The 26,620-nt window shown below is 37.8% G+C and overlaps 1 protein-coding gene across 1 annotated transcript in view; it reads right to left on the bottom strand.

The window, feature by feature from the left end:
• HEPHL1 (hephaestin like 1) overlaps positions 1 to 26,620 on the bottom strand; it is a 94,443-nt gene that overhangs the window by 11,985 nt on the left and 55,838 nt on the right. The window contains exons 14-15 of the mRNA XM_080816833.1: positions 25,613 to 25,753; positions 14,718 to 14,824 (exon numbers count right to left, since the gene is read on the bottom strand). Coding sequence (XP_080672959.1) covers positions 14,718 to 14,824; positions 25,613 to 25,753 — 248 coding nt within the window. The remainder of the gene's footprint in view (positions 1 to 14,717; positions 14,825 to 25,612; positions 25,754 to 26,620) is intronic.

Below are 26,620 nucleotides of genomic sequence, written 5' to 3'. Positions count from 1 at the left end.
AGGTAATCTGCTTCTTAGACCTCTGCCATCCCCTAAAGGAAGGTGACCTTGCCACAAATAATCCATTTTTCACTAGTAACTTCCTTATCCCATCCCTTTCTGCCTATGAAAGTCTTTCATTCTGTGCAGCTCTTTGGAGCTCTGATCTACCTGCTAGGTGGGATGCTCCTTGGTTCATAAGTTATTGAATAAAGCCTGTAGGACTCTAGAGTGTACTCAGTTGAGTTTTATTTTTTAAGAGAATTGGTAGCAGTGATGGAATCCAAAGAACACTCCTGATGGCTTTCAGGAACAGTGAGAAACAGGCATGATACCTGCAGACCCTCTGAATTCTCTTTCTTACCATTTCTGAGGGCTGTGGATAAGTTCTCCTTGGTTCTGAGCTCCATTCTCTTTGCGTCAAGCTCCCACTCTAATTAGCTTTCCACAGTTCTCCATTGGACTGGACTCCCCAGCCCTTGGTTCAGTCCCCAAATTCTACATTGGGAACTGCTGGTCGTTACTGGTTGGAGTTGGACTGGATCTAACTTGAAAGCTGGGCTGAGTCCAAAATAGAATTTTGTTTTACTTGTTTTGTGTAGATAAAGGCTATTGCTAATGGAATCTTGGAAGCCAAAACCTACAAAATTGGTGGGCATGGATTGAGCACTTAAAAGTTGCTAAAGCATCTGCTACTAAACTCTAAGACTCTCTTGGTAGAATAAGTTGGTCACAGAACAGGTTAGATTGACTCTCGGTCATTCATAAACCTCAAGAAAATGTCCGAATAACAAGGCACAGTGTAAAACACCACATAATCCCCAACCCAGTGGCACAGCCCCCTTGGGTATTAGTTTGACTCCAAGAGACCCAAAGGCTTAGCTGAAAAAAAAAAAAAAAAAGAGAGAGAGAGAGATCCTCAAATTTCAAAGAGTTGAGCATACCACCTTCTGGGACATCTACTTATTTTATGTCTTGGAACTACAGCCCCAGAAGCTATAAATACTACTAAAATGGCAAAATCTAACTAAAGACAACCTAGAATTACAATGGCCATCATGGGGAACATTCCAATGAGACAAGATCATTGATTTAAGAAGTACACTTACAAACAAGGGTTTCCAAATCAAGCAAACAGAATGGGATACCTATTTTAATTGGTATGTAAAAGCTTCCAAAAGGCTTTAAGATTCCAAAATAACTTCATGCAAAGTGTCTTTGCAAAAGTCTAATGAAAAATTAAAGATGCAAAATGTATCTGAAACAATACTTAGGACTTCTTCATTACATGCTCCCTGGAGTCCATCATCAAAACACTGGCCCAGAAATTGATGTCTCATTTGTAATCAACTGAGACATAAGGAGAAAGACATAAGGAGAAATACAAAACCGTCCTCACAGGTTTTGTGCAAATTCTTCAATAGCCACTCAAATGCCCCATATTTACCTACAAAAGAGAGCCCCTCATAACGCCCCCCACCCCCAGAGTTGATAAGACCCTGACAGATTTTTTTGTAAACTGTTACGTTATTCCCTTAAAAAGCTCAGGGGAAACTAAAATTAAAATGAATGAAAAACCTTGCCAAATCCTAATAGACAGTGGAGTCTGCAGTGGCGATCCTGAGAAAACTGGCAAAAGTCAGAAAAGGGTAAGAATTCTTACCAAGAGTCAGGTCTCCTGAACATCTGTCTGTAGTGTCCAGTTAAGAAAGGAAAATAAAACTTCACATTGTCCTTTCCTTTCCAAATCCACACCTGTTGGTTATTGATCATTTCTCTCCCAGGGACAACTATTGCCTTCCTGTTTCTTTTATGTCCTAAGAACTTGACTTGGCTTTCTCCCTGCCTGGGACATGCAGGTTGCCATTTCTTTCTCTTGCCTATCTTTGCATGTGACTTTGGATCTTGGGAAATTAGTATCTTTTACCCTCTTCAGGGACTGCTTTTCTATACAAGGAGTATTCAGTACTGCCAGAAATATTTTCCTGGCTGAAAGGTGACAAGATATTTACAAGAATTTTTTAAATAGTTCTGTGGCAAGAAGTTGACCAGATTGGAAGCTGATAATGAGACCCTGAGAGAAATTTTTTTAGATCTCCTGGCAAAAATGAAATGATGTAGCCAGAGGGAAAGAAAAACATCTCAAGCATTTGTAGAAGGATTTACTAAAACATTCCAGAGACAAACAGTTCTAAATCCATAGAAATTTTTTGATTTTCATCTTAGCTGGAAATCCTCTTCTGACATATATTTTTAAAAAGCCAAATTGAAAATAATGAGGTTAGATGGGTACATCATCCCTTTGATATCATTTAGGCTGCAACCCAATTCTTTGAGGAATTAAAGCAACTACCCTTATTTCACAAATCTTGACAAAACCAAAAATGCAGCTCTAGAAACAATTCAAAATCCACCTATTACCAATTTACCAATCCCGCAAACCTCATCGACTTATTACAAAAAGCTTTCAAATACTGTAAAAATTCTGACCTCAGGAAATAGTTCTGCCCAGTTCTTTTGGAAAAACTGGCATTCTTTCCCTGTGCCTTTGAGACTGGAAATATTCTACCTGGTGTTCTCCAGGAACTCTTATCTAGTCATCTCTTTGAAATACAAACTTCATGGAGGTAATTCTTATCAGAAGAAAAACAAGGAGGTGGGGAGTTTCTTTGGAACTTGGGCAAATGAAAAATCGTGTCTTCTCCACAAATAGTAATAAAAAGCTTTGACCATCTTAATGGGTAACCTTAACTTCTTCCATCTATCAGTAACACAATTTAGATCTAACTTCTTTTATAACTATTGGATTTTGTATTATTGTGCTTGATTCATGGCAACATTTTAGAACAGAATCTATAAGATCTGTTTATATCTGTGTGTGTGTGTGTGTTTTGTGTGTGTGTGTGTGTTTTAGATAGTATTGCCAAAATGAATTTGTAAAAGAGCTCTATTTAATTGACTTAAAGAAAATTAAATACTTAAATGAATTAAGTATTTATAAAATTCTGAAAAATATAATAGAAATTAACCCAAATGCTTTCTGGGTTCATGTGATCTGGGAAAAGTATTCAGTATTAAAGCTAATTAAGTCTGATAGCTTAATTAAAATGTACATGTCTTTAGAATTATTAACATTCAATAATGCAGACCTGCAACTTTTATTCTACATGGGTTTATTAATTAAGTCCACATTACCTCTGTTAAGAATTTTGTTAACAAGAAAAATAATTTGTATGATGAAATTTTCATAAGTATTCTAAACATGATTGTTAAAAAACAAGTGAATTTAATAGATGTAACTAGAATTAGAGTTTTTGGGTGAACTTTTTTAATGTTTGAAGTTTTTATTTAAATTCTAGTTAGTTAACATATAGTGTAATATTGTTTTGGGAGCAGAATTCAGGGATTCATCACTTATATATAACACCCAGTACTCATCATGACAAGTGCCCTCCTTCATACCCATCACCTATTTGACCGTTTCCTTTGCTCCCCTCCATCAACTTTCAGTTTGTTCTCTATCATTAAGAGTCTCTTATGGTTTGCTTCCCTCTCTCTCTTTCCCCCCTTCCCTTATGCTCATCTGTTTTGTTTCTTAAGTTCCACATCTGAGTGAAATCATAGGTATTTTTCTTTCTCCGACTGACTTATTTCCCTTAGCATAATACTCTCTAGCTCCAGCCATGTCATTATAAATGACAAGGTTTCATTCTTTTTGATGGTCAAGTAATATTCCATCACACACACACACACACACACACACACACACACATATCACGTCTTCTTTATCCATTCATTAATCAAATGGACATTTGGGCTTTTTCCTTAGTTTGGCTATTGTTGATCATGCTCCTATAAACATTGGATGGCATGCACTCCTTTGAATCTGTATTTTTATATCCTTTAGATAAATAACTAGCAGTGCAATTGCTGGATCATAAAGTAGTTCTATTTTTAAGTTTTTGAGGAACCTCCATACTGTTTTCCAGAATGACTGTACCAGCTTGTATTCCCACCTACAGTGCAAGAGGGTTTCCCTTTTCCACGTCCCTGCCAAAATCTGGGGTTTCCTGTGTTGTTGATTTTAGCCATTCTGACAGGTGAGGGGTGGTATCTCATCCTGGTTTTGATTTGTATTTCCCTGATGACGAGTGATATGGAGTATCTTTCCATGTGTCTGTTGGCCGTCTGTATGTCTTCTGTGAAAGAATGTCTGTTCATGTTTTCTGACCATTTCTTAACTGGATTATTTGGTTTTTGGGTGTTGGTTTGGGTAAGTTTTTATATATTTTGGATACTAACCCTTTATCAGAGATGTGAATTTGCATTTTCTCCCATTCCGTAGGTTGTCTTTTAGTTCTGTTGTTTCCTTTGCCTTTTTTTAAAACAAAGATTTTATTTATTTATTTATTTATTTAGGATAGTAGGAGGACGGGTGGATGGAGAGAAAGAGAGAGAGAGAAAGAATCTCAAGCAGATTCTACACTGAGCATGGAGACTAATGGGGGGACTCAATCTCACAATACTGAGATCATGACCTGAGCCAAAATCAAGAGTCAGATGTTTAACCAACTAAGCCACCCAGGTACCCCCAAAAGCTTTTTATCTTGGTGAAATCCCAGCCTTTGTTTCCCTTGCCTCCAGAGACCTGTCTAGTAAGCAGTTGCTACGGATGATGTCAAAGAGGTTGCTGCCTGTGTTCTCTGGGATTTTGATGGTTCCTTGTCTCACATTTAGGTCTTTCATCCATTTTTGAATTTAATTTTGTGTATGATGTAAAAAAGTGGTCAAGTTTCATTCTTTTGCATGTGGCTGTCCAGTTTTCCCAACACCATTTGTTGAAGAGATTGTCTTTTTTCCACTGGATACTCTTTCCTTTTCTGTCAAAGATTAGTTGACCTTATAGTTCTGGATCCATTTCTGGGTTTTTTATTCTGTTCCATGGATCTATGTGTCTGTTTTTTGTGCCAGTACCATGGTGTCTTGATGACTACAGCTTTGTAATAGTGTTCAAAGTCCAGAATTGTGGTACTGGCAGCTTTGTTTTTCTTTTTCAAGATTCTTTGGCTACTTAGGGTCTTTTGTGTTTCCATACACATTTTAGGACTGTTTGTTTTAATTCTGTGAAAAATGCTGGTGATATTTAGGTGAACCTTTAAGCAATAGTGGTATTTTATGGTATGTCTACTTAAATAGTCTTCTCACATCTTTTTGATAACTTAAAACTTTAGAGTTTTGCTAAGTGAAATGAAATGATGAATAATAACTTAATATCTAGATCATTTCCAGATAAAATACAGAAATGCTAATTACTGAACGTGGGTTTACTTACTTTTTTTTACTTCTTATGAGCAAGAAACTTAAGATATTTGGGTTTATTAATAAACAAGTTGTATGCCCCATTGAAAAGTTTACTATGAGGTAGAATATATTTCTATAAATTTTGAAATGCATTTATAAATTTGTCAAACCACAGAATGCTAGTGTAAAAGACAGTTAACAATTGTTTACTTTTTTATTTTCACTAGAAATTATGGTGATTAATGGTTAAAAATTCAATATATTCAAGCTACTAGAAACAATAAGGGAAATGACTCTGTTTGTAAGGAAACTAGCCTGTGTGTTTTTGGTAAAAGAAGGTATGAGAAATGGAGATGCATTTTTGTTGAGGGAAAAGAAAGTAATTTTGTCCTAGAGTGAGGCTGATTATTTCAGAATAAGGAAGAGGAAAAGCAAAGGACAAAATTTGGATGTAAAAAAGGAAGTTGTAGATGGCTTGTAGAAGGTAATCTGAGGAAAGACATTTTATGTGAGTCAAGCTGGCTTAGACTATAATAAATTTAAGTAAAAAAAAATTTAATATCAAAACAAAACAAAACAAAACAAAATTTTAATATCAAAAGTACACAATATATGGGTAATGCTGACCTTGTAGAGTGAGTTTGGAAGTTTCCCTTCCTCTTCTATTTTTGGAATAGTTTGAGAAGAATAGATATTAATTTTCATTTAAATGTATCATAGAATTCACATGTGAAGTCACAGACTTTCGTTTGTTGGGAGTATTTTGATTACAGATTCAATTTCATTACCAGTAATTGGTCTGTTAAAATTTCCTATTTTTCTGATTCAGTTTTGGAAGATTATATGTTTCCAGGAATTTATCCATTTCTTCTAGGTTGTCCAATTTTTCCAGTAATTTTTCATAATATTCTCCTATAATCTTTTATATTTCTGTGATGTCAGTTGTTATGTCTCTTTTTTCATTTCTGATTTTATTTGAGTCCTCTCTCTTTTTCTCTTAATGTGTCTGGCTAAAGGTTTATCAATTTTGTCAATCTTTTCAAAGAACCAGCTCCAGGGTTCATTGATCTTTTCTATTTATTTATTTATTTATTTAAGTCTCTAATTCACTTATTTCTACTCTGATCTGTATTATTTCCTTTCTTCTACTAGTGTTGGTCATTGTTCTTTTTCTAGTTTCTTTAGGGGTAAGGATAAATTATTTGAGATTTTTCTTGCTTCTTGAGGTATTGCTATAAACTTCCCTCTTAAAATTGCTATGGCTGCATCACAAAGATTTTGGGCCATTGTATCTTCATTTTCATTTGTCTCCATTTATTTTTTGTATTTCCTCTTTGACTTCTTGATTGACTCATTTATTGTTTGGTATCATATTTTTAGCTTCCATGTAATTGCATTCTTTTCAGGATTTTTTTCTTGTACTTGACTTCTAGTTTCATATAGTTGTGGTCAGAAAGGATGCTTGATATGATTTCAATCTTCTTAAATTTATTGAGACATGTTTTGTGTCCTAATATGTGATCTGTCCTGGAGAATATTCCATGTGCACTTAAAAAGAATGTGTATTCTGCTGTTTGGGTTTAAAATGTTCTGTACATATCTGTTAGTTCTAGCTGGTCTAATGTGTTGTTCAAAGCCAACATTTCCTTGTTGATTTTCTGTTTGGGTGATCTATCCACTGATGTAAGTGGGGTACTAGAGTCCCCTTCTCTTATTGTATTATGTCAATTTCTCTTTTTATGTCTGTTGCTTTATTTATTTAGGTACTCTATGTTCAGTGCATAAATATTTACATTATTTTATCCTCTTGTTGGATTGTTTCCTCTATCATTGTGTAATGACCTTCTTTGCCTCTTACTACAGTCTTTCTTTTGAAGTCTATATATCTGTCCAAAGAAAAAAAAGTATATATATCTGATATAAGTATTGCCTGTCCTTTTTTTGTTGTTGTTCACTTCTATTTGCTTGTTATGCTTTTCTAGCTCTTTGCTTTCAGTTTCTGTATGTCTTTAGGTGTGAAGTGAATCTCTTGTAAGCAGCATATGGATGGGTCTTTTTTTTTTTTATCCATTCAGGCATCCTATGTCTTTAATTGGAACATTTATCATCTATATTTTAAGAAATTATTGATAGGTGTGTACTTATTACCCTTTTGTTAACTGTTTTCTGGCTGTTTTTTAGTTCTTTTGCATTCTTTCTTCTCTTCCTTTCTTCCCTTATAGTTTGATGGCTTTCTTTAGTGTTGTTTGGATTCCTTTCTCTTCATTTTTTAAATCGATTATAGGTTTTTTATTTGTGGTTACCATTAGAGTTATATATGATATCTTATGTACATAGCAGTTTATGTTGTTGATGGTTGCTTAAATTCAAACATATTCTAAAAGCAATATATTTCTACTGCCTTCCACATATAATGTATATGATTTCATATTTTGCATCTTTTTAGTTTGTGTTTCTTTTGACTAATTTTTGTAGATATAATCAATTTTGCTACTTCTCTGTTTTAACCTTCACAATGACTTTGTAAGTGATTAATCTACTACCTATAATATATGTTTGCTATTACCTGTGAAAGTCTTTCCTTTCAGAGTTTTCCTCTGGTTATGCCTTTTCTTTTCATTCAAAGAATTTCCTTCAACATTTCTCCTAAAGCTGGTTTAATGGTGATAAACTTCTTAACTTTTGTTTGTCTGGGAAACACTTTATCTCTCCTTCTACTGTGAATGATAACTTTTCTGGGTAGTGTATTCTTAGTTGCAGGTTTTTTTCCTTTTAGCACTTTGACTATATCATGCCATTCTCTTCTGGCCTGGGAAGTTTCTGCTGAAAAACCAGGTGAGAGCCTTATGGAATTTCCCTTGTATGTAACTATTTTCTTTTCTCTTGATGCTTTTAAAATCTCCTTTTTATCATTACTTTTGCCATTTTAATTATTGTGTGTCTTGCTGTGGACTTCCTTGGGTTAATCTTACTAGAAGCATCTGTGCTTTTTAGTTCAGGATGTCCATTTTCTTCCCCAGATTTGGGAAGTTTTCAGCTATTATTTCTTCAATTAATTTTTCAGCTCCCCTTTCTCTTTTTTCTCTGAGATCCTTATAATGTGAGTAGTATCATGTTTGATGTTGTCGTTGGGTTTCCATAACATATCCTCATTTTTACTATTCTTTTTATTCTTTTTAAAATTTTTCTGCTTGGTTGCTTTCCATTCTCTGTCCTCCAGATCACTGACCCATTTTTCTGCATCCTGTAATCTGTTGTTGATTCCCTGTAGTGTATAGATATATATTTTTAATTTCAGTTATTGAATTCTTCATTGCTGACTGTTTCCTTTTTGTATTTTCTATCTCTTTTTTGAAGTGTTCATTGAGTTCATCTGCTCTTAAATCCAGTATCTTTATGACCATTAGTTTGAATTCTTTATTAGGCATATTGCTTATCTCATTTCATTTAGCTCTTTTGCTGTGATTGTGTCTTATTCTTTCATTTGGCCCATATTTCTCTCTCTCTTCATTTTGTCTAACACTCTGTGTTTGTTTCTATGTAGTAGGGAAGCCAACCACATCCCTGCTCTTGAAGTAGTGGCCTTTGTAGAAGAGGTCCTGTAGCACACCCTGGTGATACAGGTGATACAGGGGTGTCTCCTATGTGGGTTGTGTGCTGTACTGTTGTGGCAGAAATGTGTGTGCCCTCAGAGAAGTGAGCTGCAAGGATCTGCTTTGCCTGCTATGGATGCACAGGGGAGGGTTTGTCCCTGTAAAGTTGAGGGGCCTGCCTGAGGCTGCCATGGGTTCATAAGTGGACAAGATCTGTATGTTATCCTGATGCCAAAACTAGACGAAGACACTATAAAACAAAGCAAAACAAAACAAAAACCTACACCCCAGTATCTCTGATGAACATGGTTATAAAAATCCTTAACAACATGTTAGCAAACAGAATTCAACATTAAAGTTAAAATCATTCCCCACAGTCAAGCGGAATTTACTCCAGGAATGCAAGGATGGTTCAATATTTGCAAATCAATCAATGTGATATATCATATTATAAGAGAAAGGATAAAAACCATATAATCATCTCAATAGATGCAGAAAAAGCATTTGACAAGATTCAACATTCATTTATGATAAAAACTCTGAACAAAGTTCAGAGTTAGTTCATGAACCTAACATCATGAACAAGACAAAAAAAAATCCATTCTCACCATTTCTACTCAACATAGTACCAGAAGCCCTGGCCATAGCAATGAGATGAGAAGAAGAAATAAAAAGCATCCAAATTGATAAGGAAGAAGTACAATTGTCACTATTTACAGATCCCATGATGTTACATATAGGAAACCCTAAAGGCTCCACCAAAGAACTATTAGAACTGATAAACGAATTCAGCAAAGTTGCAGAAAGCAAAGTTAATATACAGGAAACTGGTGCATATCTATACACTAATAATGAAGTAGCAGAAAGAGAAATTAAGAAAATAATCCCATTTACAATTGTACCAAAAAAGAGCAAAATATTTAGGAATAAATTTAACCAAGGATGTGTGAGACCAGTACTCTGAAAACTATAAAGCATCGATGAAGGAACCCAAGGATGACACAACTGGAAAGGTATTCCATGCCCATGGATTAGAAGAATAAATATTGTTAAAATGTCTATACTACCCAAAGCAATCTACATATTCAATGCAATCTCTATCAAAATACTAATAGCATTTTTTACAGAACTAGTACAAATGAACTAAAATCTGTATGTAACCACAAAGTACTACAAATCAAAGCAATGTTGAGAAAGAACAAAACTTTAGATATCACAATCCCAGATTTCACGCTATATTACAAAGCTGTAGTAATCAAAGTAGTATGATATTGGCACAGAAATAGAGACATAGACCAATAGAACAGAACAGAGAGACAGAAATAAACTTATGATTATATGATCAATTAATCTAGGATAAAGGAGGGAAAAATATACAATGAGGAAAAGACAGTCTCTTCAATAAATGGTGTTGGGAAAACCAAACAGCTACATGCAAAAGAATGAAACTGGGACACATTCTTATACCACACAGAAAAATGAACTGAAATGGATTAAAGACCTAAATGTGAGATGAACCCATAAGAATCCTTAAAGAGAGCACAGGCAGTAAAATCTCTGACATCAGCCATAGCACATTTTTCTAGGTATATCTCTCAGGTAAGGGGAACAAAAGCAAAAAATTAAAAAATTGGAATTACACCAAAATAAAAAGCTTTCGTACAATCAATGAAACCAATAACAAAATGAAAAGGCAACCTATTAAATGGGAGAAGATATTTGCAAATCATCTTTAATAAGGAGTTAATATTAAAAATATATAAGGAACTTAACTCAACACCAAAAAGCAAATAATCAAATTTAAAGATGTGCAGAGGATTTGAGTAGACATTTTTTCAAAGAAGATATACAGATGGACTACAGACACATGAAAGATGCTCAAAATCACTAGTCATCAAGGAAATGCAAATCAAAACAATGATGAGATATCACCTTACAACTGTCAGAAGGGCTAGAATCAAAAAGCTAAGAAATAACAAGTGTTGGTGAGGATGTGGAGAAGTAGGAACCCTCTTGCACCATTGGTGGGAATGTAAATTGGTGCAGCCACTGTGGAAAACGGTAAGGAGGTTCCTCATAATTAAAACCAGAAATGCTGTATGTTCCAGTAATTCCACTACTGGGTATCAAAAAGATACATACACCCCTATGTTTATTGCATCATATTCACGATAGTCAAGATTTGAAAGCAACCCAAGTGCCTATTTATAGATGAACGGGTAAAGAAGATTTTATATATATATACACACACACACACACACACACACACACACACATATCTAGGCCTGTAAAAAAGATTTGTGAGACCTTGTCATTTATGACAACATGGATGAAACTGGAGGGTAATATGCTAAGAAAAATATGTCAGAGAAATTAAAATACCATATGATTTCACTTCTAGAAAGTAAGAAAAAATATCTAAAAAACAAAACAAATGAACAGAGAAAGAAAGAACAAATAAGCAAATAAACAAAAACTGAGACCCTTAAATACAGAAAATAAACTGGTAGTTGTCAGAGAGACAATGGGGGGGGTTGGGTGAACTAGATGAAGGAGATTATGAGGAACAAAATTCCAGTTATAGAATAAATAAATCTAGGAGATGAAGAATACAGCATAGGAAATGTTACATACATTTTATCACAAACATTATTACAATAGTATTGGAATAATGTTGTAGGGTGACAGGTGGTGACTAATACTTATTGTGGTGAGCACTGAGTGATACATAGAATTGTTGAGTCAATATATTGTACCCTATAACTAATAGTATGTTAATCACACTTTTAAAAAAAATACACTGGTATGAAGTTAGAATTTGGTTTCCTCTCTGTTAAAAAGACAAAGTTTTCTTGGATAACTGGTTTGCTCTTGATAAACAATAGTATGGTTGTGTGCGTATGTGTTTTACCTTTGAAGTAATCTGCCTAGAAAACAGAGATTCTGTCTTACCAAAATAATATTCCGTATTTAATGTTGTCTTTATCAAGTCTTTGATTATGTAAGAGAACTGAGTGTTCTCTACTAAAAGAGCTAAGATTTTCTTAGAACTATTTAGCATTCTGTATTTGCCTCATGAAGACTTATGACTCTGGTTAAATGGATAACTACTCATTGTTTCACAGCAAACTATGATCCTATTTAGCCAAGTATTTTTTTTAAGGTTTTATTTATTTATTTGACAGAGAGAGAGACACTGAGAGAGGAGACACAAGCAGGGGGAGTGGAGGGAGAAGCAGGCTTCCTGTCTAGCAGGGAGCCTGACACAGGGCTCGATCCTGAGACCCTGAGATCATGACCTGAGCTGAGGGCAGACGCTGAACAACCGAGCCACCCAGGAGCCCCTGGCCAAGTATTTTTTAACCTTTTGATATTTTTGAGAAACTTTCCCTGAATCAAATTTTAAATGGAGTCTTTTTGGCCATGAACCAACTTTTAAGATATTTTGAGAGGGTCCCTGGAACATTTCAAAAGATTTGTTCTTGGGACACCTGGGTGGCTCAGTCAGTTGAGCATCCGACTCTTGGTTTTGGCTCACGTTGTGATCTCAGGGTCATGAGACTGAGCCATGCATCAGGCTCTGCACTCAGTGGGGAGTCTGCTTGGGGTTCTCCCTCTGCCCCTCCCCTTTCACCCTCTCTCGCTCTCAAGTAAATAAATAGATCTTTAAAAAAAAAAAAAGATTTGTTCTCTCTCCTTATTAGAAGAGAGATGTTGCACTAATTTGATACATTAAATCACATGGGAAACATAACAAAATAAGAAGTAATGCTAAGACTTCTTTATATTATATTTGTACAAATACATATTATAAATGTTCTAGAAATTGTGTAAAATTCCTAGAAATTTGATACATCCTAATATCATGTTATCAGTATAATTCCAGTTATTATTTTTAAAATGTTGTATGTTACAGAAATAACCAAATTTCCTTGTGAATTCCATGATAATGAACTCTCATTATACCTTTAACCATGGATAATGTTAAAGTCTTTTATTATTCACAGAGAGTTATTATTGTACTCTGATATTTTTGTAAGACTGAGGCTCAAGGGAAGTGCTTATCAAGTGCTCCTGACTACTGAGCTGAAGAAGGATCTACCTGTCATCTGATTCTGTACAAAGGTTGGAGATTTCCAAATCAAATTGACTAGGAAAAGAAATAACCAATGTTGAGGTAGACTGTTCCCATTGAAGATACCACATCAAAGCTTCATACTTTAACTAAACATGAAACTCTTCCTTCTCTTTCTTTCCTTTGCTCTGGCATTGGTCTGGAAAGATAACACCATCATCTATATCTTCCAGGCCCTTGTTAAGGTGGGGTTAAGGTTCCAGACTGCTGGATTTGTCATCAAAGACTATGATGCTAAAGACCCTGTGGTACACCCTCTGACCAGTTTTTCTTCTATTCCTAATTGACCACCACCACCACCACTTTGGAATCACTTACAAAGTCCAACTTTTATGGTCAGAATATCCATGTCTTATTTTTCCTTTCTCCAGTTATGACCGTACTTTGTTCAGTTACACACAAATGCATATACAAATCATAGCACATTTGCCCCCCTACATTCTTCTGATTATCTGAATCATATCAGCCCCAATCACAAAAAGATCTCATGAGCAGTCCCCATCTTTGCAAGGTCAAAGTTGTCCTGGATCATAGGATAGCCTTTTATTACCTTTTAGCTGAACAAGGAGGTGTTTGTGCTGTGGCCACCGCCACTTGCACCTGGATAGCATTTCTTGGGAAGTTGAAACTCAGATACACAAAACCACTGAATAAGCCACTTGGTTTTAGAAAGTGACTCCTTCAACCTGGTCTTTCTTTGACTTATTTGATTTTGATTGGTTTGCCTTGGGGATCCTGGCTCCAAAGTGCACACCAGAAAGTGGGGATTGTTCTGCTTATAATCATCACAGTAGTCTCCCTGGTGCACTGTATTCCTTCAAAAGCTTGAAATGCATGTTCATAGCTGCTAAATGAGCAAATGGTCTCGCGAAGACTGGAACATTGAAAAAAGAATGAAGAGAATGACCAACTTAAGAAATGTAAACCTGAATCTGTGACCTATGAATACCACAGAGATTCAACAAAAAGCATGACGACAGGGGCACCTGGGTGGCTCAGTGGGTTAAAGCCTCTGCCCTTGGCTCAGGTCATGATCCCAGGGTCCTGGGATCGAGCCCCGCATCGGGCTCTCAGCTCAGGAGGGAGCCTGCTTCCTCCTCTCTCTCTGCCAGCCTCTGCCTACTTGTGATCTCTGTCTGTCAAATAAATAAATAAAATCTTAAAAAAAAAAAGACAACAGGTACATAATGGAGTCACTTGTGCTAAGCCCATATCACCAAACCAAGACTTACTTCCTAGGTTAATTCCAGTTTCAATCTCTCCCAGGAACAGAATCTTAAACTAGTCGATCACTAGCACTAGGTAATCTGCTTGACAGACCCCTGCTATCCCTTAAAGGAAGGTGACCTTGCCATAAACAATCCACTCTTTGCTAGTAACTTCCTTGTTTTGCCCCCTTCTGCCTATACAAGTCTTTCATTTTGTACAGTTCTTCAGAGATCCTTTCTATGTGTAGAAGGGAAGCTGCCCAAATCATGAATTGTTGAATAAAGCCAATGAAATCTCTAAAATTTACTCATTTGAATTTTGTTTTCTTAATACCACTCAACTCAACCATAGACAATGTTAACAAATGTGCATGGCCATCATTTGAAATTCCTGCTCTCGACCATTACACCCTTACATATACCCATCCAAGTTGTGATAACTTGAATATTTGGTTTAAAGCCATATTACTTAAGGCATTTTGGTTTATTTCTCAGTCTTACCTTTACAAAGTTTACTGTTGAATAGTAAACTGATGGAATACAATTTGGGTCATTTGGTCCTGGACCAGATCTTTTAGGAACATTCCACCTGTAGGTGTTTATTTCTCCTGAAACAAATGAGAAGAAATAGAAAGAATTTATTAGTGTTACCTTTGTTTCAGATGTTTTACCTGAAGAAATAACAAACAGATTTTTATACATTTTGGTTAATGTTCATTGCTAGGGAAGAATTACTCATCCATTAGAAATGTTCCAATTAAGCCTACAGCTTGATTTTCTGAATTTGCAAAATGGCAGATTTTTCATTCCAGACTACAAATTTCTTTCCAATTTGACCTTTCTGTTATCAACGGATGTTTACTCAAGACATGAAAACTTATTGTATTCCTCACTGTTTTTTCTCCTCAAATTTCATATCTCCCTCCCAAGAGCTAGGCTTGAGCACACTTGAGTTACTGTGGGACCCAGCCTTGATTTCTGATTGACTCACCAAGGAGCTTTATAAACTCTTGCTGCTGAGGTCTCATTGCAAACCCATGAAATTAAAGTATCTAGAGTCTAGGAATAGGGCATCAGTATTTTTTTTAAAAGCTTCTCAGTTGATTCTATTGTGCAGACCTGTGACATCTAGTTAGAACCAGAGAGAATCAGAGACTTAGTTCCAAATCTCAACCCTATCACTTCCTATTTATCTAACTTTTTTTTTTATTTGACAGAGAGAGAGAGAGAATCACAAGTAGGCAGAGCAGCAGGCAGAGAGAGAGGGAGAAGCAGGCTCCCCACTGAGCAGAGAGCCCAATGTGGGGCTCGATCCCAGGACCCTGAGATCATGACCTGAGCTGAAGGCAGAGGCTTAACCCACTGAGCCACCCAGGCGCCCCCTATTTATCTAACTTTTGACAAACTACTTAACTTCGCTGACCTTTAGTCTCCTCACTTGTAAACGGGATTAGTCATCCCACTTTTCAGATTGCTGTTAAGATTAAATAAAATAAAATACCTAGGTTAGTGCCTCACATCGAAGGCAGTTAATAAATGTTCATTCATACGTATGCTACAACAAATGAATGCCAGGCACCACATCTATGCATCCCCTGTGGCTGACCCAGAACCTTGCAGTGGAGTCACAAATAAACTCACATACTCACATAAATTAGCAAGATAATCACATTGTAAAAGTCTCAAATGAAAGTCACATTTAAAGTGCTATCTCCTTGTGGTGTGTATATATGTGTATATATATATATATATATATATATATATATATATATACACATATATACAATGGAATACTATGCAGCCATCAAAAGAAATGAAATCTTGCCATTTGCAACAACGTGGATGGAGCTAGAGGATATTATGCTGACTGAAATAAGTCAGTCAGAGAAAGACAATTATCATATGATCTCCCTGATAGAGGAATTTGAGAGGCAGAGTGGGGCGTTTGCGGGGTAGGGAAGGAAAAAATGAAACAAGATGAGATCAGGAGAGAGACAAACAATCAGAGACTCTTTTTTTTTTAAAATATTTTATTTATTTGACAGACAGAGATCACAAGTAGGCAGAGAGGCAGGCAGAGAGAGAGAGGGGGAAGCAAGCTCCCTGCTGAGCAGAGAGCCCGATGCAGGGCTCAATCCCAGGGCCCTGAGATCATGACCTGAGCTGAAGGCAGAGGCTTAACCCACTGAGCCACCCAGGCGCCCCCATAAGAAACTCTTAATCTCACAAAACAAACTGAGGGTTACTTGGGGAAGGGAGTTATGGAGAGGATGTTTGGGTTATGGACATTGCGGAGGGTATGTGTTATGGTGAGTGCTGTGTCGTGTGTAAACCTGACGATTCACAGACCTGTACCCCTGGGGCAAATAATACATTATATGTTAATAAAAACAATTAATAAAAAATAAATAAAAATTGCTATCTCTTTTTGAAGTGTCTAGGTCCCATCCCTCGCCATCCGGACATACAGCCTATAGCTGAGTGCAAGCCATAAGGCAAAACAAAAATGATGCTTGTATGTCACTCCTCCGTATTTGCTGATCCACCAGTAGGTTAGCAATATAACCTTGGGTCTAATTTCCATTACCTTTCATAATAGCCCCTCTGCCTTGTTAATTGCAAGATAAACCACTGATATTTAGCTTCCTCAATGCGAGTGGCTAAGGGGAGGTATTATTAAAGTTGGAATGATCCATTATTCACCCCACTGGAGAGCCCAGTTCTAAACAAAAGAAGATGCTCAGGACATGCATGTTGAGTGGCGGCATGAAAAAGGAGAAGAAGACATTTGAGAGGGATTGCTTTGCTTATCTCATGCATGCCTGAATTAACCATTCTCCAACCTGTCTGGATTTTGTGCAAGAAATTAATTTCTTTCTCCTACCCACCCCCCGGGCTCTCCCGAGCCTTTCAACCTTGTCAGACAGAGACCCTTGTGGGGATTCTCTCCCTCCGAGTTCCAGTGAGGAAAAGGCTCCTTTGCTATGTTCTAATCATTCTTCCCTCTACCCCCATAACTCCATTAAGGACGCCTAGAAGGCCAGTCAGCACAGAAGAACTATGTCCCTTGCCAGTTCTCACCATCAGGGCATAGCAGCCTGTGAGGGTTCACCCCAGTTGGCCCACAGCCCTGTTGGACCCTTCCCCATGCCTGATTGGCACCTTCTTCCTCCCTCCTGAGTTACTTTTTGCCGTCAAAAATGAATAATTTTAGTTGCTCTTTTGACCCAACTAAAACCGGTTCCGTCTTCATAAAAGCGAGACATCCAATACAGAAAATGTAGAAAGTACAAACAAGGTCAAGATGTAGAAAGGAGCTTCACCCTATTACTTAAAATACTATCTCAAAGATGCAACCATTATGGACATTTTGGTTTATTTCCTGTTTAACCTTTGTTCTATACCTGTATTTTGCTTAACATGATACCACAAGTTTTCCCCATGTCATTAAAACCTTCTTAAACATCATTTAATGGCTGTGTAACAGTTCATCAGAGGGATAGTCCAAAATGTGTTTAAGTATCTCCCTATAGATAGACATTTAGAATGTTCATGAGAGATTTCTTGAAGCAGCAAAAGACACATTTCTGAATTGGGGGAAGTGTGGGGTGTGGAGCAGCAAGAGAGGTTGGAATTGTGGCCAGTGAAGATTTCTTTTCCTCAACCCCATCCTTGTAGGAATATCTTGCTAATTTTTTCTCATGATGCATTAGATTGTTTTCTTTTCTTCCTTCTATGCATCTTTAACATTTTACAGGTTTATATGACCTTTATTGCAATAACTATAGTATTTAGTAGTATATATATGTATGTATGTATATATACATATATATATGAGAAGTAAAATAGAATGTAATTCCCCTCTAATTATTCTTATGATTGCTCTCAATTTTGTAACTGAAGGTCACAGAGGATCTTGACATTTACTACAACCATGTCTCAACTGTGTAAATGTTATGAGAAGCTCTTTAAATTATGAGACCTTCTCTCCCTTCAGTATATATTTTATTTTATTTTTTTAAGATTTTATTTATTTATTTGACAGACAGAGATCACAAGTAGGCAGAGAGGCAGGCAGAGAGAGAGAGAGGGGGAAGCAGGCTCCGCGCTGAGCAGAGAGCCTGATGCGAAGCTCGATCCCAGGACCCTGGGATCATGACCTGAGGTCCTGGGATCATGACCTGAGCCGAAGGCAGAGGCTTAACCCACTGAGCCACCCAGGCACCCCTTCAGTACAAATTTTAAAACGCAGCTAGAGTTCTGCCTCTTTTAGAAAGCTTTCCCTAATTACTACTTTCTTTATTTGCTCTGAATCAATCAATCAATCAATCAATCTTTATGGATTTTCCTTCTCTGAAACTTTTGTAAACATTCCCAGATACATTCTTGAAACTCTTCACCACTTAGGCATAATCTGCATTACTACCGAAATGATTCATCTTGTTTGTCTTTTTTTCTTCCAAATTCATTTTAAGCAACTCAAAAGAAACATATGGCTAAGAGCAGAGGTTCTAAGTCCAACAAATTGAGGTTTCACTGTTACTAATGGATGACCCGGTCAAGTTCTTTATCCCTCTGTTCTTCAGTCATCTGTTAAATGGACATAACAATATCGTATTTCCCTCAATTGTAGGATGTGCATTTTTTACATTTTAACATAACTCAAATCAAGATGCATCTTTCTTTTTCTTTTTAATTAATTTATTTATTTTAATAAACATATAATGTATTTTTATCCCCAGGGGTACAGGTCTGTGAATCGCCAGGTTTACACATTTCACAGCACTCATCATAGCCCATACCCTCCCCAATGTCCATTTCCCCACCACCCTCTCCCGTCACCCCTACCCCCAGCAACCCTCAGTCTGTTTTTTGAGATTGAGTCTTTTATGGTTTGTCTCCCTCCCGATCCCATCTTCTTTCATTTTTTCTTTTCCTACCTGCCCCCAACGCCCCCCACATTGCATCTCCACTTCCTCATATCAAAGAGATCATAATATAGTTGTCTTTCTCCGATTGACTTATTTCGCTAAGCATGATACCCTCTAGTTCCATCCACATCATCGCAAATGGCAAGATTTCATTTCTTTTGATGGTTGCATAGTATTCCATTGTGTATATATACCACATCTTCATTATCCATTCATCTGTTGATGGACATGTAGGTTCTTTCCATAGTTTGGCTATTGTGGACATTGCTGCTATAAACATTCGGGTGCACGTGCCCCTTTGGAGCACCATGTTTGTATCTTTAGGATATATACCCAGTAGTGCAATTGCTGGGTCATAGGGTAGCTCTATTTTCAGTTTTTTGAGGAACCTCCACACTGTTTTCCAGAGTGGTTGCACCAGCTTGCATTCCCACCAACAATGTAGGAGGGTTCCCCTCTCTCCGCATTCTTGCCAGCATCTGTCATTTCTTGACTTGTTAATTTTAGCCATTCTGATTGGTGTGAGGTGGTATCTCATTGTGGTTTTGATTTGTATTTCCCTGATGCCGAGTGATGTGGAGCATTTTTTCATGTGTCTGTTGGCCATCTGGATGTCTTCTTTGCAGAAATGTCTGTTCATGTCCTCTGCCCATTTCTTGATTGGATTATTTGTTCTTTGGGTGTTGAGTTTGATAAGCTCTTTATAGATTTTGGATACTAGCCCTTTATCTGATATGTCGTTTGCAAATATCTTCTCCCATTCTGTCAGTTGTCTTTTGGTTTTGTTAACTGTTTCCTTTGCTGTGCAAAAGCTTTTGATCTTGATGAAATCCCAATAGTTCATTTTTGCCCTTGCTTCTGTTGCCTTTGGCGATGTTCCTAGGAAGAAGTTGCTGCGCTTGAGGTCAAAGAGGTTGCTGCCTGCGTTCTCCTCAAGGATTTTGATAGATTCCTTTCTCACATTGAGGTCCTTCATCCATTTTGAGTCTATTTTCGTGTGTGGTGTAAGGAAAGAGTCCAATTTCATTTTTCTGCATGTGGCTGTCCAATTTTCCCAGCACCATTTGTTGAAGAGGCTGTCTTTTTTCCATTGGATATTCTTCCCTGCTTTGTTGAAGATTAGTTGACCATAGAGTTGAGGGTCTATTTCTGGGCTCTCTATTCTGTTCCATTGGTCTATATGTCTGTTTTTGTGCCAGTACCATACTGTCTTGATGATGACAGCTTTGTAATAGAGCTTAAGTCTGGAATTGTGATGCCACCGACTTCGGCTTTCTTTTTCAATATTCCTTTGGCTATTCGAGGTCTTTTCTGGTTCCATATAAATTTTAGGATTATTTGTTCTATTTCTTTAAAAAAAATGGATGGGATTTTGATAGGGATTGCATTAAATGTGTAGATTGCTTTAGGTAGAATAGACATTTTCACAATGTTTGTTCTTCCAATCCATGAGCATGGAATATTTTTCCATTTCTTTGTGTCTTCCTCAATTTCTTTCATGAGTATTTTATAGTTTTCTGAGTATAGATTCTTTGCCTCTTTGGTTAGATTTATTCCTAGGTATCTTATGGTTTTGGGTGCGATTATAAGTGGGACTGACTCCTCAATTTCTCTTTCTTCTGTCTTGTTGTTAGTGTAAAGAAATGCGAGTGATTTCTGTGCATTGACTTTATATCCTGACACTTTACTTAATTCCTGTACAAGTTCTAGCAGTTTTAGAGTGGAGTCTTTTGGGTTTTCCACATATAGAATCATATCATCTGCAAAGAGTGATAGTTCGACTTCTTCTTTGCCAATTTGGATGCCTTTAATTTCTTTTTGTTGTCTGATTGCTGAGGCTAGGACTTCTAGTACTATGTTGAACAGCAGTGGTGATAACAGACATCCCTGCCGTGTTCCTGACCTTAGCGGAAAAGCTTTCAGTTTTTCTCCATTGGGAATGATATTTGCAGTGGGTTTTTCATAGACGGCTTTGATAATATTGAGGTATGTGCCCTCTATCCCTACACTTTGAAGAGTTTTAATCAGGAAGGGATGCTGCACTTTGTCAAATGCATTTTCAGCATCTATTGAGAGTATCATATGGTTCTTACTCTTTCTTTTATTAATGTATTGTATCACATTGATGGATTTGTGGATGTTGAACCAACTTTGCAGCCCTGGAATAAATCCCACTTGGTCGTGGTCAATAATCCTTTTAATGTACTGTTGGATCCTATTGGCCAATATTTTGGTGAGAATTTTCGCATCTGTGTTCATCAAGGATATTGGTCTGTAATTCTCTTTTTTGATGGGATCCTTGTCTGGTTTGGGGATCAAGGTGATGCTGGCCTCATAAAATGAGTTTGGAAGTTTTCCTTCCATTTCTGTTTTTTGGAACAGTTTCAGGAGAATAGGAATTAATTCTTCTTTAAATGTTTGGTAGAATTCCCCTGGGAAGCTGTCTGGTCCTGGACTTTTGTTTGTTTGGAGATTTTTGATGACTGTTTCAATCTCCTTACTGGTTATGGGTCTGTTCAGGTTTTCTATTTCTTCCTGGTTCAGTGTGGTAGTTTATATGTCTCTAGAAATGTATCCATTTCTTCCAGGTTGTCAAATTTGTTGGCGTAGAGTTGCTCGTAGTATGTTCTTATAATTGTTTGTATTTCTTTGGTGCTGGTTGTGATCTCTCCTCTTTCATTCATGATTTTATTTATTTGGGTCCTTTCTCTTTTCTTTTTGATAAGTCTGGCCAGGGGTTTGTCAATCTTATTAATTCTTTCAAAGAACCAGCTCCTAGTTTCGTTGATTTGTTCTATTGTTTTTTTAGTTTCTATTTCATTGATTTCTGCTCTGATCTTTATGATTTCTCTTCTTCTGCTGGGTTTAGGCTTTCTTTGTTGTTCTTTCTCCAGCTCCTTTAGGTGTAGGGTTAGGTTGTGTGTTTGAGACCTTTCTTGTTTCTTTTTTTTTTTTTTTTTAAGATTTTATTTATTTGTCTCAGAGAGAGAGAGAGAGAGAGAGAGAGCACAGGCAGACAGAGTGGCAGAGGGAGAAGCAGGCTCCCTGTGGAGCAAGGAGCCCGATGTGGGACTCGATCCCAGGACGCTGGGATCATGACCTGAGTTGGAGGCAGCCACTTAACCAACTGTGCCACCCAGGTGTCCCACCTTTCTTGTTTCTTGAGAAAGGCTTGTACCGCTATATATTTTCCTCTCAGGACTGCCTTTGTTGTGTCCCACAGATTTTGAACCGTTGTGTTTTCATTATCATTTGTTTCCATGAATTTTTTCAACTCTTCTTTAATTTCCTGGTTGACCCATTCATTTTTTAGAAGGATGCTGTTTAGTCTCCATGTATTTGCATTCTTTCCAAATTTCCTCTTGTGATTGAGTTCTAGCTTCAGAGCATTGTGGTCTGTAAATATGCAGGGAATGATCCCAATCTTTTGATACCGGTTGAGACCTGATTTATGACCCAGGATGTGGTCTATTCTGGAGAATGTTCCATATGCACTAGAGAAGAATGTATATTCTGTTGCTTTGGGATGGAATGTTCTGAATATATCTGTGATGTCCATCTGGCCCGGTGTGTCATTTAAGGTCTTTATTTCCTTGTTGGTCTTTTGCTTAGATGATCTGTCCATTTCAGTGAGGGGAGTGTTAAAGTCCCCTGCTATTATTGTATTACTGTAGATGTATTTCTTTGATTTTGTTATTAACTGGTTTATATAGTTGGCTGCTCCCATGTTAGGGGCATAGATATTTAAGATTGTTAGATCTTCTTGTTGGACAGACCCTTTGAGTATGACATAGTGTCCTTCCTCATCTCTTATTATAGTCTTTGGCTTAAAATCTAATTGATCTGATATAAGGATTGCCACCCCAGCTTTCTTCTGATGTCCATTAGCATGGTACATTGTTTTCCATCCCCTCACTTTAAATCTGGAGGTGTCTTCGGGTCTAAAATGGGTTTCTTGTAGGCAGCATATTGATGGGTTTTGTTTTTTTATCCATTCTGATACCCTGTGTCTTTTGATTGGGGCATTTAGCCCATTAACATTCAGGGTAACTATTGAGAGATATGAATTTAGTGCCATTGTATTGCCTGTAAGGTGACTGTTACTGTATATTGTCTCTGTTTCTTTCTGATCTACTACTTTTAGGGTCTCTCTTTGCTTAGAGGGCCCCTTTCAGTATTTCCTGTAGAGCTGGTTTGGTATTTGCAAATTCTTTCAGCTTTTGTTTGTCCTGGAAGCTCTTTATCTCTCCTTCTATTTTCAATGATAGCCCAGCCAGATATAGTATTCTTGGCTGCATGTTTTTCTCGTTCAGTGCTCTGAATATATCATGCCAGTTCTTTCTGGCCTGCCAGGTCTCTGTGGATAGGTCTGCTGCCAATCTAATGTTTTTACCCTTGTATGTAACAGACTTCTTTTCCCGGGCTGCTTTCAGGATTTTCTCTTTGTCGCTAAGACTTGTAAATTTTACTATCAGGTGACGAGGTGCGGACCTATTTTTATTGATTTTGAGGGGCGTTCTTAGCATCTCCTGGATTTTGATGTTTGTTCCCTTTGCCATATTAGGGAAATTCTCTCCAATAATTGTCTCCAATATACCTTCTGCTCCCCTCTCTCTTTCTTCTTCTTCTGGAATCCCAATTATTCTAATGTTGTGTCATCTTATGGTGTCATTTATCTCTCGAATTCTCTCCTCATGGTCCAGTATTTGTTTGTCTCTCTTTTGCTCACTTCTTTATTCTCTGTCATTTGGTCTTCTATGTCACTAATTCTTTCTTCTGTCTCATTTATTCTAGCAGTGAGAGCTTCCATTTTTGATTGCACCTCATTAATAGCTTTTTTGATTTCAACTTGGTTAGATTTTAGTTCTTTTATTTCTCCAGAAAGGGCTTTTATCTCTCCGGTGAGGGTTTCTCTAATATCTTCTACGCCTTTTTTGAGCCCGGCTAGAATCTTGAGAATTGTCATTCTGAACTCTAGATCTGTCATGTTACCAATGTCCGTATTGATTAGGTCCCCAGCCTTCGGTACTGCCTCTTGTTCTTTTTTTTGTGGTGAGTTTTTTTGCCTTGTCATTTTGTCCAGGTAAGATTTGCTTTCTCCTCCTCTAGAATTCTGCTGTTCTTGGTGAGTGAAGTTGGTCTTGGCTGGGTTTCTTGTTGATCTTCTGGGGGAGGGGCCTGTTATAGTGATTCTCAAGTGTCTTTGCCGCAGGCGGAATTGCACCGCCCTTGCAAGGGGCCAGGCTAAGTAATCCACTCGGGTTTGCTTTCGGGAGCTTTTGTTCCCTGAGCGCTTTCCGTAGAGTTCCGGAGGACAGGAATGAAGTTGGCGGCCTCCCAATCTCTCTGCCACTCAGTGCACCCTCAGAGAAAAGCGCCCAACCGCCCCGCCTCCCTGGCCTGTGGTCGTGCCGGTAGGAAAGCAGTCAATTGCTGGCACTTGGAGAAATGCACCCGGTCGCTTCTGTCTCCATGGCCTCCGGCCACGCTCCGAGCCCACCCAGCCTGCGACCGACACAAGGTAACCCCGGGCTGAGAGCTCACTCCTTGGCTTTGTCGCTGTAGCTGGCTTCCCCACTCTAATACCTGCGAGCTCTGTGGCACTCAGACACCCCCTATCCTTCTGTGACCCTGCAGGACCTGGGGTTATGCTGACCCCGCCTGGGCTGCCCCCCGGTTTAGCCTCTGTAGCGATGTCCCTCCATGGAGCAGACTTTTAAAAGTCCTGATGTTGTGCTCCGTTGCTCAGCCGCTTGCCGGGAGCCGGCCCCTCCCCCCACAGTCTGTCTTCCCGTCGCTTTGGATTCACTTCTCCGCAGGTCCTACCTTTCAGAAAGTGGTCAATTTTCTGTTTCTAGAATTGTTGCTCTTCTTCTCTTTGATTTCCCGTTGGATTTGTAGGTTTTCACAATGGTTAGATAAACTATCTAGCTGATTTCCTGCTACCCGATGTTGTCTCAGCCTGCTACTTCTCCGCCATCTTGACTCCTCCCCAAGATGCATCTTTCAATCAGCAGCATACTAAGGTCTAATTGGCCATGTGTTCTTTTTTTTTTTTTTTTTTTAGTAACAGATAAAAATAATGACGGATAGTCTAATCAATGGTATCAGAGTCAATGACATATGTTAGTGTCTACCTTGTTGGGCTATTGTAAGGAAAATGAAAATTTTTTTTTGTTTTTTAAAAAATATAAAGCATAGCACCTGGCAAAATATGACATTCAATAGGTATCAGCTATTATTATGTCTTACTACGCATTTAGGTCCCTAATGGATGCCTAGAAACAGCATAACTACTTGGTCATTCGATGAATGATGATCCTATATTAAGAGTGACTATGTGATGGCTGAAACATTTTGATATTAAGATGAGCTTTCCAAGAGCCTTCAAAGATCAGAAAAGTTCAGAAGGGAGTTGAGTCCAGTGTCCTTATCAGCATGGAGCAGATCTCCCATATAACTTACCTGGCTTTGTGACAGATGCTTGGAGCTGCTTTCCACTCTCCATGTCTGCAATACCTTGGGCTGAGATGGAGTAGGGCCGGTTGGCTTTGTTCTTAAATATGATCAGGATGGAGTCGCCCACCTCAGCATGAACCATTGGGCCTAAAGGCAAAGCACAAGCCTGTGAGCATTATCGTTGCTCTTTTCAACACTGAAGTAATATATATGCAGTTAGTTTTTAGCAAAATAAAGCTAACCGTAGCTTCTTCCTTTAGAGGGCAATATATGTCATATGAAATACTCATGTAGGGTTTGGCAGTTGGGCCAACCTGGGTTCGAATCCTGCTTCATTCACTTATTTGAGAGACCTTGCATAAGTAACCTGCCTGACTCAATTTCCTCATCCATGAAAGGGGTTTAATATCACCTTTCCCATAAGGATATAGTAAGGATTAAATAAAATAATGTATGTAAGGTGCTTATTTCAGGGCATTGAAACACAGTAAGTACTCAATAATAAAACCTATAATGAGAATCCAATGAAATATTGTATATAAAAGGGATTTGAAGGTAAGACCAAAATTGAAACACCTATGTACTGATTTATGATCAATACAGTGATTTCACTCATGCATGTCCAATGCCACTTGGATACCTTGATGAGACGTGCTCTCCCCAGCAATCCCACGTGCACACTTCTTTTGGAAGCAGCCAGCCTGCGTGCCAGCAGAAATTGGCCCGCACTCTTGCCAGAAAGGCATGTGCCTTCGATGCCCCTTGCCTACACTAGGTGGCATCGCTTCAAAGATGATGTTAACAGAATCCCATTTTGGAATCACCTCAGACCTGATCCTATGGCCCTTGGGGATTTCTTGCATCCTTGGGTGTTCACAGGATTCTACGTTCATAGAGAGCTACGCTCACTGTAGGGGGTCTGTCTGCACCCATCCATTCTTCACCAATTCAACCCATCGTTTTAGTTGCTTTTCTGAGAAGACCACTAGAGTCCTAAATAAATCTGGAATTTTG

This window comes from Martes martes, assembly GCF_963455335.1.
Source record: "Martes martes genome assembly, chromosome: 10".
In the NCBI taxonomy this organism is placed as follows: domain Eukaryota; kingdom Metazoa; phylum Chordata; class Mammalia; order Carnivora; family Mustelidae; genus Martes; species Martes martes.
The sequence above is the reverse complement of the archived record's forward strand: the minus strand, read 5'-3'. Positions and strand labels throughout refer to the sequence as shown.